Source organism: Onychomys torridus, chromosome 21 (assembly GCF_903995425.1).
Source record: "Onychomys torridus chromosome 21, mOncTor1.1, whole genome shotgun sequence".
NCBI lineage: Eukaryota > Metazoa > Chordata > Mammalia > Rodentia > Cricetidae > Onychomys > Onychomys torridus.
The window spans coordinates 14673787-14688482 of NC_050463.1; the positions used below are offsets into that span (position 1 = coordinate 14673787).

At 39.5% G+C, this 14696-nt stretch overlaps 1 protein-coding gene across 1 annotated transcript; it reads left to right on the forward strand.

The window, feature by feature from the left end:
* Positions 1-14062: 14062 nt before the first annotated feature.
* LOC118572009 (60S ribosomal protein L38-like) lies at positions 14063-14341 on the forward strand. The gene has a single exon (XM_036171409.1). It carries the CDS (start codon positions 14085-14087, stop codon positions 14295-14297), a length of 213 nt encoding a protein of 70 aa, XP_036027302.1. The 5' UTR covers positions 14063-14084; the 3' UTR covers positions 14298-14341.
* The last annotated feature ends 355 nt before the right edge of the window (positions 14342-14696 follow it).

The window sequence follows — 14696 nt, forward strand, 5'->3', positions numbered from 1 at the left end:
AGGGTCTGGGCCTCTGAGCTCATCCTGTAGTCACTGTAGACTATTTAAGGGCCTGATCTCATCTAGGTCACGTGCAGGTAACCAGTGCTATAGTGACTTTGTTATTGCAAAAGCTCTGTAGTGCCTAAGAGCAGACTCAGCGTGCTTCCTCATCATCTGGCTCTGGCATCCTTTTGGCCCCTTTTCTGGAATGTTGCGTAAGCCTCAGAGGGTTTGATGTGCATGTCCTATATTGGGTTGAGCATTTGACAGTCATTTACTCTCGGCATTTTTTTTAACCAATTGTAGATCTCTGCTTCTGCCCAATGCAGAAGGAAGCTTCTCTGACCAAAGCTGAGAACAGAGTTAATCTGTGGATATAAACAAGTATTTAGTACAAAGTTTGACGACTTATCTACTTTTGCAAAATGACAGTAATAGAGTCTCAGATTTTAGTATATGTTGCTATAGTAACTATGCTAAGCAGTAGGTCTCCAGGACTCACGTTTGTGCAACTGAACTTTGTTCCTTTGGATTACTACTTATTTGATCCCCTCTCTCCACGGTTTTTTTTTTCAATACCCTACCCAAGTTCCTGTCTGTGGGTTTAATAGGAAAATAAAGTGGGGACAAAGACAGGAGTAAAATTTGCTGAGCTTTGATTGTGTGTCCAAGACTGTTTGGTTCTATTAATTATTGACTCCCTTCAACAATTCATTGACACAAACAACACAATTATTTATTGTTATATAGTTTTATCATTAAAGTTAAGTCCCCTAAAGTTAAATATACCATCTCAGAAAACTTACTGGTGAGAGAAATATGAACAAATATTTCCTGTTGGAGAAATGTGAGCAGATGTAACAGTGAAAAGTCAAGATCAAAAGTGTCTGAGTGAAAACAGTGTGAAGGAAAAATAAAGCTGTAATAATTCATGCTTATCTTATTTAGGTGTTTCAGCAAGTATTAACACCACTAATACAGAAGAAACTATGTAGAAAGTAGGTAAAGGAGAAGAAAGACAACCAACGGAATCATTCTGTACAGAGTGATCTTGTAGCAATGAAGTACAGATGATAAGTTGTTGGTTGGTGGTGGGGTCAGTGTTAGGGGAAGGGATTTGCAACAAGGCATGCATGGAAATATCACTCATGTTTAACAAGTAGTTCATTCTATGGGCATACCCAACCTCAACTATAGAACGTGCTGAATAAGGAGCAAACAAGATTAAACCCTAGGTAACTTCGTGTTTAAAAAGTAGGGAGAAAAGAATCCAACCAAAGAGATTGCATAAATTAAGTATCACAAAAAAAAAAAAAACAAAAACAAACAAACAAAAAACAAAAGAATAATAACAGAGTTGAGCCGTGGAGTCCTGCAGGAGATTTATGCTAGAAACAGCCACTTGATGGCTGAACTGTTAATACCCTCATCGTTAGTGATTTTAGTGTGGTAAATGGTGATCCTAGTTAGCAGCGGAAACTCCATTTTGTCCCAATCTGCCATTCTGCTCTGACCTGCTACTCACAATTTCCTGAGGCTAGGCTGCAGTTCCCAAGCCCCTTGCACAAGTGGAAATCACTAACATGTTCCAACCCCCTTCTGATTGGTTGACCCACAGCCTGTCTGAATCCATGAAACCACCGAACTCCGTGAGAGGCTGAAGGTGTGCCACCATGGAAAGTACCCATATGATTGGATGGGACTCGAGAGCTTTCTCTGTGGTTTTCCCCTTTAAAACTGGCTGCTGCCCGTGGCTCAGGAACGCCGTCTGGAGTATGAACCCTGTCGCCTCCCTGATATCAGTTTTTTGTTTTTGTTTTTGTTTTCCTAAATAAATGTATGGCTTGCTCAAACCCGGTCTTTTCGTGGTGAATTATTCCTGGATTCTCGGACCCTAACAGTGAATACAAAGATGAAGGATTTTGTCTTCTTGCTCTGTTCTTCCAGAGTGAACTCTTGATGGATTAGAACAATGCTGGAATTTTGTTTGTAATGTTTTCTCTCCTCTCAGTAATTTCTACCACACACCTCTGCTCATCTCTACACAGCCATCTATAATATTTCAGTATAATAGGGATTTGTTATTCCTTTGTCTCATTAATTTTTTCTTGTGTCTGGAGAACCACACATTATGACAGGTAGTGTGGCTCTACCTCTCATTGCAGAACCTAAAAGTAAGAGATATTCTTCCACTGTTCTTGTGGTTCCCACATCTCTGAAATCTACATTTCAACATGCAAAGAGCTGACTACAGAATCATTGATTTTTGAACTTTTGTGTAGGGAAAATCATATTGTCCTTCCCTAATGCAGCTAACTCTAAAGCAGAAAAACTCAAATCTCCCTGAGACTTTGGTATAATTTTTATGCTGATCTCATTACATAGGTAGAGTAAAGGAATAAACCTTATAAGCACGATACAGATATAGACATGCAAGAGTTGTATTTTTACATAAATGCATATGTAAAGACTTGTTTTATACTTTAATAACCGATTGTTTTGTTTGATTAAAAATGTCTATAGCTTTAGGGGAAAACATAATAACACATTAAACATTTTTAAAAATGTGTCATATGCAGATTTTCATGACCATTCTATTTATAATTGCTGAAAATTATAATGAAAGCTAATATCCATCAATAGAGAAATAAATGAACTGATATATAGACACACAATGCAACCCTGCTCAGAAAGAGAAAAGTATAAGCTGTCAGTGCATTGAAAATATGATTTGATCTTCAAATAATGATTCTGAGGGAAAGAAGACAGAGAAAGGTATATGTGTTATACTTTCCTGATTCCATTTTATACTATCCTAGAAAATGCACACTATGGTTACTGACCAAGAGCAGATCAGTTTCCATGGGAATGGGGCTTCTGAATAGGTAAGTTGGCTTGGACAGGGATGCAAGTGAAATATTGCCAGGGGGAGTGAAGAAATTGTGGCTGTGACGAACGCACTTGACATCTAGATTTGGATGATGGTCTTGCAAAAGCAATGTGCCAAAGCATTATACTGTATTCTTAAACACATAGTTTTTCCATGCTTTACTTATTATGTAAGGAACAACTTGGTAAATCTGTTACAAACATAGACTCATATGATTTTCCAAGACAGAAAAGATACCACAAACCCCAGAGACCAAATCCCTGCAGCTAGATGGCCTTATGCTTTTATTTCCTAAACTACTTTGTTCTCATATCCCTGTCCCTCCAAACACAAGTTATGGCTTCAGGAATAACATCTGTATCCAGCCTAAACATTGACACCTAAAGCATCTCTGAAAGCCTTATAAACATCCTTTCTCTGGAAATGTATATGAAAACACAGGAGAGGAAACAGAAATTCCACCTTGATTGACTCATCTGTTCTCAATGCCAAGTCATAATGGTGGTTTGGCTGCATGGCATGTGGCTAAGCAGAAAAGACCAAGATGGAGCCAAATTGCTTAAATTTGAAACCTAGCACTGCTGTGTAGCAGCGATGTGGCCTTGAGAACGTGGTCCTTAGATTGGTGATGACAGAACCATCTCATAGGCGTTTCGGATAAGGAAATGAGTATGTGTCAGTCATGCCCAGCCGCACGGTGGTAGACACTAAGCTCGATATAAGCATTTGTTAAAGAAGTAAAATGTTGTAAAGAGATCTATTTTAATCAAAACAAATGCTGATGGGATAATAAAAGGAAATTCTATTCAGAAAAGTTGTTACAAAATGAGAAGTATGTAAAAGTATGTAGAGTTGGAAGTCCTTATAATAATCAACATTTGATCACCTCAGAACTCCCCTGATTTTTGTAGGAGATTTAGGCTTATCTTCTGGAAAAACAAAACGTAAGAAGCTCTGGCAGCAGGTATATTGGGTTGAACATAGTGATGAGCATTTGTACCTACCTAAATAAGAGGACCAAGTAAAAGCTGCTCATTAAACAATGACTGCTTTCCCTGGCTGGAGTACCAGCCTCCAGCAGTGCATGGCTCAAAGGGGATCCACGGGGGTGGTGCATACTGACTTTTTTATCTGAGAGGGTTAAGGGAAAAGACACTCACACACTCTCTTGATGATCTCCTTCTTTATTCTTCTGTATTCTCCATTCTGTGTCCTATATTCTCTTTCTTATCTCCCTCCAGAAATGTCCCTTCTGTTTCTCTTGATGTTTTCCTTCTAACACATTTTAACTCTATGTTTTGACTTACAACTTATAAACCCCAGCAAATTCTTTCAGGTAATATAAAAATTACAATGTAGTTACATTCTGTTTTTCAAGTGAATGACAACAATAAATACAAGTTAAAAGCAGCATGTTTCCCATATTCCTTACATGATTAAACATTTTACATATTACAGGTGAAAAACAAATTATCATACATTCACACCCAAGCCACTTGTTATAGATTAATAGAGTGTAAGGAAGCAAGGTGTTCTTTTATTGGCAGGCTTCATTCTGCAATTACAAAGAAAGGACCAATCACTTTATTACTTATCTCAAAAGGTAATCTTATAAGAAATCTTAAAGGAATCACAAATCTAAACTTTTATATATGAAAAAGAATCAGTCATCTCTACTCTAAATCTTTATGGTACATACTCACTCATCAATAGATTTTTATAGCAGGAGACTGAGGGAAGAAACAGGTATAAGGAATTAATCATCACCTTTGATCATCAACCTATCCTAGCAAGAAATGCATGTCAGCTAATGATAATTGGGTTGCTTTGTTTTGTTCCCTGACCTTAACGAGTTCCTCATTCAACTATGTGTCTTTCTAAAACTTTATATTGTCTTCTTGGTTTTTTCCCTTCAAAGTTATTTGACAAAGACATCTTAGTCTAACTTTAAGTTATTTTCAAAGCTTTGTTTCAGTTATGATGTACTCCAATCCTTCTTTATCTGCTCTGGGAACTACGCAGACAGCCAAGCTCACCCAGACTGGCATCTGGCAAGCATTGTTTTCAGGTATGTCTGGGAGGATGATCCTGATGGAGTTGTTGGAATGAGTGATGGAGATTTATCTCAATGTGGGCAGATACTACGAGATTGACTGGGGTTCATATAAAACATAAAAGAGAAGAAAGTCTCTCCTCTCAGAGCTGGGACATCCTTTTCTGAATATCAGAACTTTGTATTCTACAAATTTTGGACTGTGGAATTTGGAACAACAGATTTCCAGGTTTTGAGGTCTTTGGCCCTGAAAAGAGACAATTAGCTTCCCTAATTCTGAAACTTTTAGACTAGGCCTGGCCTATGGTATTAATTTCCTTTGTAAAGCTTGCTGTGAGACCTGTCAGCCTTCATAATCATGCAAAACAGCGCACTTAACAAATCATGTTTGTTTGTCTACTCGTTTATCGCTCTATCCTCCCTTCTTACAGATTTATTTTCTCTTTCAGAAACTGCAGCTTCAAACAACTTTCCAGCATCTTTATCTGCCTTAAATAGGAATGGATATTCAAATACTGGCAGCCATTTGAGGAAAGTCTCCATGGTAAGGGAGAAAGCAAATCAGACAGCTAAAAAGAAAGGAGATAGAATGCAAAAAAACAGAACACAATCCTTTCAAAATACCACATTCCTTTAGTAGGAGCAGGATGCCTGTGCAAACAGGATCAATCAGGCAAGATAGCTATTTGAAATTAAAAATTTAATTGCTGCCTTAGGCCAGGTACCTGGATGCAAAGCCTGATGGGAAATTCTTGTTTAAGCCACAGATTGACAGAGGTTTTTCAGGTATTCAGGATAGTAGAAGAGCCTGAGGTAAGTCAGGGCAAGAAACCTCTGAAAGACTCAGGTCTCATGTAGAAGTTATCTTCCAATATGCCTCCACTGGGAAAGACAGAGTAGTATACATTGCACCATCGCATGAACCTCCTGTTAAATTAAGAGGTTAAACATTTAACACCATGTACTAACCATCTTAATTCTAAGCCTCCTTGAGTGGGCACCGAGCCACTGAAGAGAGGCAGCTTATAGTGGAACACAACAATTCTATGGAGAAGGGAATACTGTTATATCTGAGCTCACGCCCTCAGCTCTGGCTGCTCATGAATGTGTTACCTGCATGCCACCTTCCATCTACTTTCTCCATTCAATTCTTGTCCTCTCCTAACAGCTCTTCATAGTCAAATTTTCCTTCTTGCCTAAGGAAAACATTATACAAATAACGATCTTTTGAAATACTGTGAGTCATTTTGGCTAATTTAGCTGTTGAAAACTTTAAATAAATAATAGCAAGAATTGCTTGCACTAAGTCTCAGAGTCCTCTGATAAATATATGCCAACTCTTTGGCTGGCACCTGGCATCTGTCTCCTTCCACTTCTATTTTTATGTTTGGGTTACATAACCGAGGAGCTTTCATGTAAACTTTCTTCCACTTTCATTGTATTAATAGTTGTGCTACAAAAATCATGAGAGGAGAATTATCAAAGGAATTACACAGGAAAAATTCCCCCCGTGAAAGGCATATATAACTCCAGACTAAAAGTGCCCACTGGGTGCTGAGGGATGTGAATGAAAACAGAGCCACAGAAAGGCACATCACGAAATCTTAGAACACTGGGGAAAAGAAAGGTACCAACGGGTTCAGGTAGAAACCCAGGGCTATTTCTGTAAGTTTTTTGACACTGTTTGACTTAAACTGGAAGTCGTAACAGCTATAATACAATATACACATTTCCAAGCAATCTTACATTCCACTAAATTAATCACCAAAAATCACAGTACCTATACGGAAAAAATAGCTCCAAGGAAGACTACCTAAAACCTAGAAATACTTCTGTTTTCCGTCTCTGGTTATGTAATTTGTTAATCAAAGTACTAAAATCCCAATAACAATTCTAAGATAAGGTTTTTTTTTTTTTTTCAAAGCTGGTGTGGGACAATAGAACAGTAAGGCATGCAATTAACAGGAGGTCCAGCGAGGAGTAAAATCCAGAATGTCTATTCTGATAGTATGCCACACCAAGTCATGAAAGAGGTGGTGTGATGTGTCTACAAAATCACAGAATTTGGGTGGAAAGTGATTCCTACACACCTAGTCATATTCTCCAGTCTGGTGAGAACTCGGCATCTGGAAAATCTGTGAGCACTTCCTGTGATTGACATCACACACACACACACACACACACACACACACACACACACACACACACTTCTAAATAGGGAATTCTGACCATGCTCTCTTCATCTATGTAAAGCCAGTTGTTTCAAACAGGAAATTCTAAGTAGCCTATGACTTGCCAGTATGGCAGAGATGTAAGGAACCACAGCCAAGGTTGGAGCTGAAGACTGCTTATGAACTAGTTATGTTTTTCTTCTCTCTTGAGAGTTATCATCAGCACAGGTGGGTTTGCTCCCTTCTAATCACAGAAGTTTTTAATTAGTTTGGGTTTTAAGACAAGGTCTTATATCACCCAGGCTGGCCTCCATCTTCAGAGCCTCCCGACTTCAGACTCCAGTTGTGGGGATTATAGGTGTGTGTTACCGTACCTGGCTCAGATGTTTTTCACAGATGTTAGTGGAGGTGGGAGCAGATGGAGTAGATGATAGGAGTGACATCTTCTGGATAAATCTGAGAGCTCATGCATATGTTTGCAGAGGTGGGGGCAGTGGGGGCAGGTGGGGCAGGTGATAGGAGGAACACCTTTGGATAAATCTGAGAGCTTATACAAATGCCAGTGAGTGCAGGCAGATGGAGTAGGTTAGGAGGGTTATCCCTGGGTAAATCTGAGGGCTCATACAGGCTCAGCAGAGGAACATGTCAGTGCAGCAGAGTCCTGCAACTCTACTTGTATTATTTCCAGGGATGCCCAATCCTGGAAGCTTTACTTAATGTGAACCATCCCATAGGTGTTGTGTGATATTTGGATTTCCCTGGAAATCTTCAAAATAACATTCCTTCCAACAGCAAATTCTCTTTAAAAACAAACAAACAAACAAAAACCACTTTAAAAAAAAGGGGGGTGACTGTGCAAGAAAGCTGGGATGCAGCCAGCCCAGGATCCTTTAGCATCATTGATAGTTTCTCCTGCCAATGTGGTGCAAGCAGAATTACCACTGAAACAAATCTCTGGGTATGTCTCTCAGGGTTTCTCTGGACTGGGTTAACTGAGATGAAAAGACCCACCCTAAATGTGGACAGCATCATTCCATGAACTGGGTTCTAAGACTGAATCAAAAGAAGAAAGAGAACTGAACAGAGGCATTCATCAGTCTCATTATGTCAGTGGACTGGCCGTAACCCCAGTCCCCCTGTTCTTGCCATAACACTCCCTGCCATGGTAGACTGCGCACCCTGGAGTTGTAAGCGGATATGGACCCTTCCTTCCCAGCTTGTCTTTGTTGAGTAATTTCGCTGCAGCAATGAGACAAATAGCCAACACATCTTCTCAATAATAGAAAACAGTGCTCTGGAATAAAAGCACAGATGTCCCCAAACTTGGACTTAACTTCTATTTTTCCTCAGTGGCAAGATGCACGCTACCCACTCATGCTTTATGTAATCTTCACCATCTAGTACAAAAAGTTTTTCACTCGGGTTTTTCAGGAAAACAAAGAAACTGAAGGAAAAGAATAAGACAACGAAGAGAGGGAACGGTGATTCTCTAACCTTCCCTTGATCAAAACTGCAAATACAAACTGCAGCCCTCTCTGACAGTACCCTAAAACAGTAAAGGACAAAGACAACATCTCCAGTTTGTATCAGGTGTTCAACATTACCAAAGACCATGACTTGATTTTCTTTCCTTTTCTTATTTGTAAAAACTCTCCCAGGTAAGGAAAAGACCTAAGAGGTTCAGACAGCCACAATTCCGATTTTTGGATGAGTGATCCTGAGTCTTAGGGCATACCTCTTCTTTTCTAAGCCTGTTGATTTTATTATGTTGTAAAATGTTAAGTCAGGTTTATTCCATTTTGCTCTTGACACTATCTAGTTTTCGGTTTACACATATGCTTAAGGTTTTATGATAACAATGCCTCTGTGTGTGTGTGTGTGTGTGTGTGTGTGTGTGTGTGTGTGTGTGTGAGTTTATTTATGTGAGTGTGTATATGGATTTGAGAGAAAGTGTGTGTTTGTGTGAGGGAGTGTGTATGTGAGTGTATGTGTGTGTGTGTGTGTGTGTGTGTGTGTGTGTGTGTGTTATCCTAACAATGATTATCAAGAAGTAAGTCCATTGGAGCCATTCCTGGAGTAATCTTGGCTTTTTTAACAGCTACCTCCTGCTAGGTTCAGTGACAGTGACAGCTTTCCCTGATATTTAATGACAACTTCTTTTAATTTAACATTTTTAATGAAAAATAATGTAGGAGTTAAAATTGAGGGACGAGTACATTGGCACCATAATTGGCTCCAAACCTACCAATTAAACATTATATGAATTAAAGTTTTATGTGTTTTTAATTGTACCTTCAATAAGTGAAGAGTACAGCTTGTCTGTTAAATATACAATGAATTATTTAACCACTAGATTTAGCTCTGAATTTTCATAGATTTTAATTACCTGCAGAAACAGTAGAAAAATAACAAAGGAAGTGTGTGAGCCAAATATGGTCAATAAGATCTTTTGTCTCAGCCTCTCTTCAAATGGAGAAAACATCCAATCACTTGTATAATTTCAATACTTGTATAATTTCAAAATAATTAAGGTTATAATTAGCGCTGATCCCAGCATAGACATTAGCAAGCTTCCCTAAATCATAAGTAGAGGTTTAAGTTCAAGGATGTAGGCTAAAGTGCAGAAACAGGATCTAGTTGTCTATCATTTCAAAATATTTCCATCACATCGGCCTAAATCTGACTGAAACAGAGAAAGTAGGTTGCCTAGTTTTCATGTCCCTAAATAAAAGTCCCTGGAATGCATCCCAGTCCTCATGGTACTCTACTTAGTACAGAGTCATAACAAAAAGAGAAGACCTTCCCATTGCCTCTCCCAGGCCTGGGAAGAACAATGATGTTCGTAATTAATCATCAGACATGCTTTCCACTTCCTGAACAACTCATGTGTGAGGTACCACGTTAGGTGCCAACAGCCTGCATGGAAATATGAACTAGATGTAAATTGGGCTTGTTGAGAATGGAGACCACTGGGGCAATTCTCTCCTCACCAGATCTTTACCTCATCTACTTCACATAAAGGGCATCATCCCTGAGATCAAGAGGCACTCTGGGAGAAAAAAACTAAAAGAGAATTTTTGCTCTTGTAAGGTGAGTCAAGAGTCTTTACTTTCAATCCTAGGTGTTACTCTTTGGTGTGATTTTCATTTCTCTCTGCGTGGAAAAGAGACCCTATAATTCTTTAGAAAAGCCTGGCAGCTGCAGATTTATTACAAAACCACACTGAATCCATATCCACTGTCGTTAAAGCATTCTATGAAATGATTCAGTGGTGAGTCTTGAAAGAAAAGGGTAAAATATTGGCAGAAAGGGAGTTATGATGATATGTGATTTGGTGATCCCGAATTGTTAAACTGCATAATAAGAATACAAAAGTCCCCTTGATAAACTCAATTCCCTGGATCTCCTGCTGGCCGCATTTGTTATATCAGTTGAGAATGTTGCCTTAATGACATCTGCAAGGCTCAGTACTCTGCAGACTCCACACTGTGTCTGCAAGGTCATAAATGCCTTCCAGAATAGACAAAGCTTTCAGAAATCAGGCAAGGTGTCAACTGAGCCTGGTGCTGATGAGGCAAAGAGAAACATGAGCAGAGGCCCAACTTGTCCCATCATTTCTCAATTTTCTGTCTGCTTTCCAGGGTTGTAATAGTTGATTAGAAATGGAATAAGAAATCCAGGGCAGTGACTGAAAGGAAAATCAGGCCTTGCTTAGCAAGGCTGGTGAACCTCTGGCTCAGAGAAGTCCCTGTAGCCTTAGAACCCACATCTACTTCATGAGCCCTTTCACTGCAATGGTTTATTCCATCACCACCCTCCTTCCATTCAGTCCTTTCTACCCTGGTGTTTGATGAGTCTCTGAGTCCATTGACCTCCATGCTCTGGCTTTTCGTCTCCTGTTAGCTTCCTCAAACAGGCTCATTTTCCTTTTCCCCTTGGATCTGATGCAGTACTAACCCTTCGTGTTTTAAAAATGATCACCTTCCCACATTTCCTGTGTCATTCTGTTTCCTTTTTTCCTTAGTTTTCAGCAGAGTTTGGGGAAACTTCATCATTTTGAAGATGCACCCTACTATGCCTGCCTTACTTAGAGTCACTCTCTATATACCCACCCCTATTTATCTCAGTGTATCTTCCCCTCCAAATCAGAGGTCAAAAAACTATGGCTTTCCATCCAGTAGTCCCCTTAACAAAATCTGACACGTCCTACACATGCATAGTCACACTCATGTTTATACTTTATCCAGTCCCATTCATTTTACTGCAGAATTAAGTACTTGCACAGAGATAATGTATTCCTTAACAGAAAAAAAAGGCATTTCTGCTTTACATTGAAAAGATTTTCAAATATAAGTTGGTTGGTAGAGACCTGTTATCCTAATTACTCAAGAGACTAAGGAAGAAGGACCATAGACTCAAGGCCTGACAGGGCTATTGAATGAGTTCAAAGCCAACTTGAGCAATTGAGCCAGAACCTATCTGGAAGTAAAAAGTAAATAAATGGGGCATAGAATGTGAAGCTCAGTGGTAGAGTCTTTGTCCAGTGTGTGAGACCCTAAGTGCTACCCTAACACCTCAAATTGAAAAGAGAAAGCACCCTTAAAATAAAGAAGGGAACAAACAAAAACAAAGCAAACCAAAACATTAGCTTTTGGTCTTGGCCATTGTGCTGTGACATACTTTTCTTATTCAACTATCACAAGGTTGGGAAACTCAGCCAAGAACAACCAAACTAGAAACTCCAATTGGTTTCATTTTACTATGTGGTAGTTGGGCCTAGACTCTTAGAATTGTCAATTAACTAAAGAGCCCATATTGTTTCCAAACATATTACTGTCTTAGACAGTGTTTTGTTGCTATGAAGAGACACCATGATCACATCAATTCTTATAAAAGAAAGCATTTAATTGGGGCTGGCTTACAGTTTCAGAGTTTTAGTCCATTGTCATCATGGTGAAGAGTATGGTGGCACACAGGCAGACATGGTGCTGGAGAAGGAGCTGAGAGTTGTACAAGAAGATCTGTAGGCAGCAGGAAAAGAAGCCACAGGGCCTGGTTTGGGATTTTCAAACCTCCAGGCCCATTCTCAGTGATACACTTCCTCCAACAAGGCCACATCTACCACAACAAGACCACACCTCCTAAATTTTCTCAGATAGTGTCAGTCCCTGATAACTAAGCATTCAAATATATAAGCCTATGAAGGTTATACTTATCTGCTGTAGGATATCCTGTATGCTGTAAATATATGTTGTTTTGATTGATTGATAAATCAAACGCTGATTGGTCAGTACCCATGCAGGAAGTATAGGATAGGCAGGACAAAGAGAGAGGAGAATGCTGGGTGGAAGAAGGCTGAGGCAGAGAGATGCTGCCAGCCACCATGAGGAGAAGCATGATGTAAGATACTGGTAAGCCACGAGCCACATGGCAAGGTGTAGATGAACAGAAATGGGATGAGTTTAAGAGTAAGAGCTAGACAGTGTTAGGCCTGAGCTAATGGCTGAGCAGTTTAATTAATATGAGCTTCTGAGTGATTATTTGAGTCTGAGTCACTGCGGACCCAGACAAGACTGGAGATAACTCCAGCTACACTTATCCAAACAAGCACAAGTGCTGTTTCTGCTTTTGTCCCATCATAAAATCAAAAGTCATGCTCTACTCTAGTATGAATTCCCACTCAGGCCTACCCATTTTCATGAAGACTTTGTGATGCTCAGGTAACTTCCTACCTTCTGAGATACCACGTTCTGCCATTTCACTGACTGTGGCCTCTGCCTCCCTTCTCCTCTCTGTTTCCTTTGGCTTTCCCTACACTCATGATTTGAGATTTAAGTGAATGGTTTTGCATTGCATAAGATGTAATTTTCCTTTTACTCCAAATGGCAGGTTTTTATATCAAGTGGACACCTATTAATGATTCACTTCAGATGGATACTGGATAATTTTTTTTTTTTTAAAAAAGAAAGAATGTACACCTTACCCTAGTTTTTCTTATTCTATATGAGAAGTTCTAATTGGCCATTGGCTCCACACACACACAGACAAGACACACTCTTGATAAAGGAATATAACCTGTAAGCCTACATAATGCTCTATTGGAAATAGTTCACAAAATCTACACATTGTACACATCCACTTAAAATATGCATTCCCAGATTCTTTTTAAAAGTTAGAAATTCTACCAGTGGAAGAAATAGCTTGAAAGGTAAAACACGTGGCTTTAAAGTTCATGGACCTAAGTTTGAATCCTAGAATCCATATTTTAAAATTCTAGGCACGGTGGTGTGTGCTTATAACTCAGTGCTGGGGTGATGGAGAAAGGAAGACCCATAATGATCACTGGTCAGCCAGGCTAATGTACTTGGTGAGCTCCAGGACAATGAGAAGACCACATTATGAAAGAAATAGATGGCATTTCTGGTAATGATATCATGGTGGTCATCTGACTCTCATATGTACTTATGCGTATTTGTACCTGCACACATACATGAACACATATACAGGTAGTGATTCCTATTGTGTCACATAAAAGTCAGTAGATAGCAGTTATGGGGAGTCTGCTGAATGAGTTTTTGTGGTGTGTACATTGAACATCTGCTTCCACTAATAAACTTGGCCTCTCAACTTGTTTTAAGTCATACAATAATCACATACCTTTGGAAAAAATGTACATGTTCTTTGCACAGTTGAGCTATAATGCAAACAAATACAAGAACTTGGGAAAGAAAACACTATGTGTCTCCTTCACTATACTGTTGAATCTGCCATTCCAATACACAATCTCATATTGTTCATCGCTTCGTGGTAACTAAGGAATCCTAAGTACTTGTTTACACTGAAGAATATTTTTTAGCATGGAAATCGCTAAAGATGGTTTCTTGAAAGAGAGTTCTGGCAGTGTATGGGGTTTAAAGAGGTAAATTTCTCCTCTTTACGTTCTCTTTGGTTCTTGCCGCTGTGTGGTCTCCAGCGCCCATCGGTCCCCATGCCTCGGAAAATTGAGGAAATCAAGGACTTTCTGCTCACAGCCCGGCGGAAGGATGCCAAATCTGTCAAGATCAAGAACAACAAGGATAATGTGACGTTCAAGGTTCGCTGCAGCAGGTACCTTTATACCCTGGTCATCACAGACAAGGAGAAGGCTGAGAAGCTGAAACAGTCCCTGCCCCCTGGTTTGGCAGTGAAGGAGCTGAAATGAACCAGACCTCTCTGTTTTGACCATTAAAACCCCTGAAAAGTAAAAAAAAAAGAAGGTAAATTTCTTTCTTACAGTTGAGGTCTGATGAGAGGGATATGAATTGCTTAATTATTCAAGGAAAAGCAGAAAGGGGGAAATTACGCCCATGACAGTGCCAGTAACAAGAAACGTGAAGAGACAATCAGAAGTACTATCTTCATCTTGCTTAGGACAATCCCTGTGTGGAAGATTCTAAGCAGAGCTCTCACTTCACATAGAAAAGACCCGAGATGCCAGCTTTCTCGGCACTGGTCCATTTGAGAGAATCCTAGGGTCTCGCTATTCCTGAACTTATGGAGAGTCATTACTGTAGTATGATTCTTAAAAGTTCTTATTAATAAAATCAAACCCAAGCCATGT

What these genes read in the sequence shown, in the direction of transcription:
- LOC118572009 (XM_036171409.1), top strand. Translation starts at nt 14,085, where the DNA reads ATGCCTCGGAAAATTGAGGAAATCAAGGACTTTCTGCTCACAGCCCGG.